General features: G+C 33.7%; 1 protein-coding gene across 3 annotated transcripts; it reads right to left on the bottom strand.

Annotated features, from left to right (window-relative positions):
* Window positions 1-5,205: 5,205 nt before the first annotated feature.
* On the bottom strand, window positions 5,206-6,556 carry LOC127804185 (uncharacterized). Of its 3 annotated transcripts, none has more exons than XM_052340982.1 (3): window positions 6,250-6,556; window positions 5,948-6,171; window positions 5,206-5,774 (listed from the first exon to the last, which is right to left on the bottom strand). In XM_052340982.1, exons 1-2 carry the CDS (start codon window positions 6,394-6,396, stop codon window positions 5,968-5,970), a joined length of 351 nt encoding a protein of 116 aa, XP_052196942.1. In that variant the 5' UTR covers window positions 6,397-6,556; the 3' UTR covers window positions 5,206-5,774; window positions 5,948-5,967. The 3 variants fall into 3 exon arrangements, with proteins under 3 accessions (XP_052196942.1, XP_052196941.1, XP_052196940.1); XM_052340981.1 differs by having other exon boundaries at window positions 5,206-5,777; window positions 5,952-6,171; XM_052340980.1 differs by having other exon boundaries at window positions 5,952-6,171; window positions 6,250-6,548.
* Window positions 6,557-6,690: the final 134 nt, after the last annotated feature.

Genomic DNA, 6,690 nt, shown 5'->3' with positions numbered 1-6,690 from the left:
ATTTTTTTATCTTTATTTTTATTGAACAATATACTTAACTATTGGCATTTGATGAAATCATATAAAAGTGAAAATTACTAAATCTCTCATAGTACGCTACGCTCTAGTACTAATATCAATATAATAATCGATTTATATATATATATTATAGATGAAGATAAAATTCTAATGACTCCCCCACGGTAGAAAAATATATTACTACAAAATTGTGTACTAGAGAATAATAAGTGGGTCTTAAATTTAAAAATCCCTGGGCTTAATTTTGAATCTGATTAGTTGGTGGTGGTCCTTTAAACATTTAATTAACGAATTATTTTTTTAAAATATTAAAAACGAAATATAATAAATGTACATTATTTGAGAACAATTAACATTATTATCCCTTAAGAGTAATGGTGGCATTACCTATATAAAAAGTGGTGATATATTTATTTATTTTTTTATTTTTTATACACGCGTAGCATGAACTACACTTTAGTATATATATATATATGATATTGAGGCCATTTGAAAATACTGTCAAGGATTTTCATTTTGTTCCATTTTATCATTTTCAATATTCTAGTTCATTAATTTTCATCTCTATTGAGAAAAAAATGAGAATTAAAAACATTGTTTGATTTTGTTATGAATTGTCTAAAAAATGAAAGTAAAAACTGAAAATAATGTTTGATTTTCTAAATTTGTGTTCAACATTATATTGATGCTATGGGTAAAAAAAGATTATTAATAGACTTATGATCATTCAAACATGTGATTTGGTTGCCGGAGCTGCTCATTGCCGGAAAACATGCGGGCCTAGGTGTTGTTTTCGCTAGATTTGTGATGGAGAACTTGGAAATTGTCAAATTTGGTGCATTTCTCGCAAAAGGGCTTGTCAAATAGGATTAATTGAGTAGAATTCGCTTTCAAAAATTAGCTTAGAACATAAGGGTGTTCAAACTATATATAAATAACATAACAATGTAGTAACTTGACAATGTGGTATAAATGCAACTTCAACATCCTTCCTCATGCGTAGCGTGTAAATACATGTGGAAAGGGTCCAAACTCAACACTGCAAATAAAAACCTGATTTTATACCATATCAAATAAACCTGAGTAGAATTCACTCTCAAAAGATAGTTCAATGAAAAAATATGTCCAAACTATATATAAATAACATAATAGTTTCAGTAATTTAGCGATGTAAGACAAATATAACTTCAATAAGACTAAATTTGCTCGAGGATGATTGGTTCAGCTAGAGTTCGCTAGATCTACTTGGGTTTTGTCAAATTTGCTTGCATTCTTTGCGAGGACGGTTGATTTTGGTAGAGTTCGCTAAATTTGCTTGGCTTTATTGGATTTGTTGAACTACGCCTTCTCCTCGAGATTGCTAGATATGTAGGTCTTTGCAACAAGGATAATTGGATTGACTTGAGTTCATTAGAAACATCACGGTGATTGGCGTCGGAATGTGGGGAAGGCCTTCTCAATTAGGCGGGGAGAAAGAGAAAATATGGTGGTGACAAAATTTTTGAACAAATATGAAAAAAATGAAAATGATGAATTTTAAGCGTATTCTAGAATAAAAACCCATTCGAGATTTTTATTTCGAAAGTTGTCCAAAATTTTGAAAGTGAACTAAAAAACAAACACCATTTCCACTAAATTCATTCTAAAGTTTTAAACTAAAATGAAAATTTTAAAGGGGATAACATCTTCAAGCAAGATAAATTCATATCATGACGCCCTTATTATGTTTCCAAGAACCACCCAATAAATTGGTGAATAACCTTAATGGGTTTATGGATGATCTTGCTCATTCTGGTATTATTCATATATTTTAACATTTTGCAATTATACATATAAATTTTCAATCATTTCATACATTTTATCTCATTTTACGCGAATTAATACATATCTATCAAATTAATAAATACACTACGAGATTATTAAACACACTTTTAGATGGGAACTCTGTTGCAAGTGTGAAGATATTCACCAATTGTGTCTTCTCTCAAGTACCTTAGATAAACCAAATTGTATATGACTGAACACATTTCAATCCCTCATGATCACACAAACCATGCTTTAAGTCACTTGCCTACAAGTATAATCGATAATGAAACCACAATCATACCACATCACTAAGTAATGACATGATTTCTACCACCAGCTAATGTGTTGTTATTAGATTGTCTTCCCTCATACAATAACCCAACTTTTGGCAACATGCCAATGAGACATATATTTAAATTGAAGAAATAAATGTTTGCACCCATGATCAAATCCTGAAAATCTTTACTCTTAAATCTAATTAATTCCCAACTGAACTTAAGAAATGCACACATAGTAATCCAATATTTCAGACTTTTAGAAGATCAAGTGAACAAGTAAAATCATTGATAAAATAAGTACCATTTCATTAGTGATATCTGAATGAGTTAGCTTTAAACGGATGGATGCTCAATTTGCCCTTCCATAGAGGGCTTTCTAATTAATTTATCATTAGGCAGGGTGGGTTCGCATATAGCTAATTCCATTTTAGCAAGTGGACCTAATAAGTCTTCTTTAACTAGTATTTTCTTGTGATATACCCAATGTGACCTAATATATATATATAGCATGCTATTAGATGATACTTTACTAATATCACGTGAAGTCAAATAGGAAAAAGTTTAATGAACATTGGAATGAGCATCTTCAACATCCAACATATATAATCAAACCATTTGAGATAAAACAACACCCATAAAAGCTATGAAAAATATTAATAACTTCCCAAGATAAGCTAAATCTATAGCATACTCTAAGCAAAGTCACTATTGAAAGTGAGTTTGGCCTAATTCTAGTAGCATAAAGAACAATGAAAAGATAATTTACTTCCATCTTGGAACTTTAGCTTGTAGGTATCGATTCTTAGCACCTCCTAGAATTAGTATTTTCTTGTGCTGGTTGGATATAATTTACTTCCATCTTGTGATAGTGTCAATCTCCACGTATATTCTAAAGTAGACAATACTCCACCTACTCTTTTGTATTGGCTTATTTCTTCTGCGTCTAATATCCAACCAGCACCAAACACATGCATACGCACCAAACACATGCATACACACCAAAACAATTAGTACGTACAAAAGACAAGGATGGGCCACAAACTTGCCACAATTGAAGCAAACATTTGTTAGAAAAATATAATAATTTTTTTTTTTAACATACTCGTACCCTAAGTCTTTCATTCTCTGATTTAAGATTGTTAGTCAATATGAAATAAAATATAATATTTTAATTGTTAATCAAACAATAAAATAAATACAACACAATATGCAAAAGAAAATAAATATACAATAGTGTATGAAAATAAACGAGATTAGTGCAGGGGTGAAAAAATTGAGACTTGTGTGACACAATTTCTTTAAAACAGATTCGTTGTCTCATCGAAAGTGTTAAAAGCTAATTGATGTGTGTTTTTTAGAATATAACGATTTACAGACATAGAAGTTAACACAAATTTCAGACCATAACAGCGAATTGAAATATTATTAAAACTAGAAGAATATGAGAATTTTTTTTAAAATTTTTTTATTGTAAATTGTCATTTTTTTTAATAGAGTAAGTCCTTTGTTTAAAAACGAAAAAAAAGAAAGAAAAGAAGACGATGAAAGAAGGGAGGGGGCGACTCTATCTGCCCTCATTTTTAAAAAAATAATATAATATTATATATTTACATATATAATATAATATATATAATAAAATAAATAATTGTGCATAATTTTACATATTATATTTCTACATAAATGCATTATTGAAATTCAATCAACTGCCTCACAGAGTATACACATAGTGTATTTTCATAATTTAGCGTATGCATAATACACCTTTTGTTTTTTTTCTTTTTTATTTATAAATTATATTATATTACACATACCTCTAAAATAATTTTTTAATTAATTTCTGTTCACCCATTTATGACTTTAGACTTGTGAATATACCAAATTTTCCAACAACATTGGGTGCCTTCACTTTGCTTTTGCCATGCTCACCTCTTCGAGGCTTTGTAGTCTGCTTATTCTTCGGACCAAACCCCCTTTGGCATGTCCTTGAGAACCCTTTTCCCCATCTGGGCGGTTGTGCCTAAATGCCTTACAGGATTTTGACCCAACAAGAACAACAGATTTTGCCGTTGCCTTGAGGCGCTCTGCTTCAAGCTCAAGATGACGCCACACGTATGCTATCACTATGTCATCATGAGCTTCATCAGCTCCCAAGAATTAGGAAGAGAGCGAGAACTTGTTGCCCATTAATTAGGTTAGCCTTTTAAGTCACTATAGTCACTGCAGACATCATTCTTAATCTTAAATGTTCCTGCATAGACGAGCATCCTATACGTGTCAAATTTCTGGGCGCAACCTAATGTAATGATCTATCATCACCGTACTTGATTTTGAGAACATTCCACATCTCTTGCGCTGTTTTGAATTTGTCAAACTCGCCAATTAGGTCATTGGGCTCCTCCTTAGGCTGTGTCATCCTATTAGTTGGTGTTCCAAAAACCCTTTTGTTACAAAAACAGAGAACCCCATAATTGAGCAACAGCCCCCCTTCAGTTGGGTTCAAATCTCGTTTCAACATTTTTAAAGAGGCGGCACCTCTCTACAGAAAAGTTGTCTTAGAACACGGGGCCTCTGGAAACCAACCCCTCTGTATATTTATAAAGATCAGAGATTTCTTCTTGGCGTTAAAAAGAGAGAAGTGGTGAGACTGAGAGCTATCCCTCTCATTTATATAGAATAGAAGTTTATCTTTCACTTTTTCCATGGGGGGAGAGACGTACATATATCTATAGTAAAATATACACGATCTCTCATTTATTCTGTATACATTCAAACTGTAACTCTCTTGAAACCACATTTTAAATTCGTCAATAAACTTAATGGGTTAATAGAGAATTAATCTTGTACAAATAGACGTTACCCACATATTTTAGAAAATTATAATCATTTAAACTTTTTTAATTGTAAATCAATTTATTTCAAATACGTTTTAAATCTATAAACAAATTTTACGTTAAGATTTTAATTAGTATATATTTCTTTGTTTATAAAAATATAGATTGTTTTGACTTGGATTTGGAACCATAAACCCATCCCCCATTCCAGTTCAGGGTCGGGTCTGATTTTTAAACCATATTAGTCCTTAGAGAGAGGCTGTTGGAACTGATGAGAAGCTGAATCACTCACACTTTTTATTAAATCCACATAAGCTTAAATACAAGAGATTTGTAACTAAATCAGCTGCTAATCCTGAAAACCTGCTACAAATCCCATAATCAGCTATAGCCTTTCAACAGAAAGCTAAATTTAAGCAACTAAACTTGACTCGATAAGCACATAACAAACTCCTAAAAAATCTGCAACAGAAGAAAAAAATAACAACCTCCTAAACTCATCCTAAACTCATGGATGACTCAGCAACTAAAACATAATTATCAACAGAGGCCATGCAAAGGATAGACCAATCATTTTGATCACCCGCCCCTTTGGTCCAAATCAGCTTAAGCTTAAAGGGATAATATGAAATGAAATTGCAATTGCAGTTGCAGAGCAATGCAAGAATTAAAGTCGATGATTATTTTTATTTTATATGTTGTGGAGGAAGAAACTCAGTAGGCTGATTCGGCTTGGTTACAATAGTACTCCTATGCTGGCTGGCGGTTGTTGAATCCCTGATGTTTGAAATTGTGAGGAGTTCATCAACTACATTAAGCTCTCTGCTCGTGTTAACAAAATCTGCTATTTGGAATCAACATTAGTGCAGGGTGCAGGAACCATAACAAGAAACAGAGAAACCGGGGCTACACTAATTAATATATATATATATATATATGATAATTAAGGATCTTATTAATGAAGGCATATATAAGATTGAGGAGGAGGAGGAGGAGGAGGAGGAGGAGTCCTACTTACTAGTGATTCCTTCATTCTACTTTGGCTTGGCCTTGGCGTAAGTTTTGGATCCAGCGGGCACTTTAATTGGACCCCCTCTCGACAGAGCTTCTGAATCCTCATCGGATGCCATGGCTGCAGTACTGCTCTGTGTCGTCTGTTCCTCCTCCCCTGTTAGCTTCTTCTTTAGCTTTACTTTCACCCCTTCCTTCATCCTTCTTCCCCCTTCTTCTTCCTCTAACTGCGTGCAGATTATAGTTAATTCATTACATGAGATGAGGGCCAGAGAGATCTATATATATGGGTCATATATACGTACATATTTAAGGCCAGGGCCGCCGGAGTGGCGAAGCATGCCAACGAGGCCAAGGTGCTCCCGCTGCTGATCTTCCCCGGCTCCGGCGCGGTCACCTGTGGCGGCGGCGGTTTGATCATGTTCTCCGGTGGCCTCGTACTTTTGTGCCATGTATATGTTTTCAAATCCAGATCCTATTATTATGTATGGTCCAAGCTGCAACAGTAGTAGTACTAGTAGAGAAATTAATTGAAGTAACTGATGAGGGCAGCAGAGTAGAAGCAAGCAAGATGTAGAAAGGTAGAAGAAGGTAATGGAGGTGAGGTGGCGAAGTGTGTAGGTTTCTGAAGTGTCACGCAAGAGTTGGAGGAGGGGGAGGTGGAATGGTGGATGATGGACAAGTGTCCTCCTAGCTACAGTACAGCAGGATTAGTCATTACTTGCTTTCTGGAAACAAAAGGCCAC

This window comes from Diospyros lotus, chromosome 6 (assembly GCF_014633365.1).
Source record: "Diospyros lotus cultivar Yz01 chromosome 6, ASM1463336v1, whole genome shotgun sequence".
Classification (NCBI taxonomy): domain Eukaryota; kingdom Viridiplantae; phylum Streptophyta; class Magnoliopsida; order Ericales; family Ebenaceae; genus Diospyros; species Diospyros lotus.
This window is presented reverse-complemented; position numbering and strand designations above follow the sequence as displayed.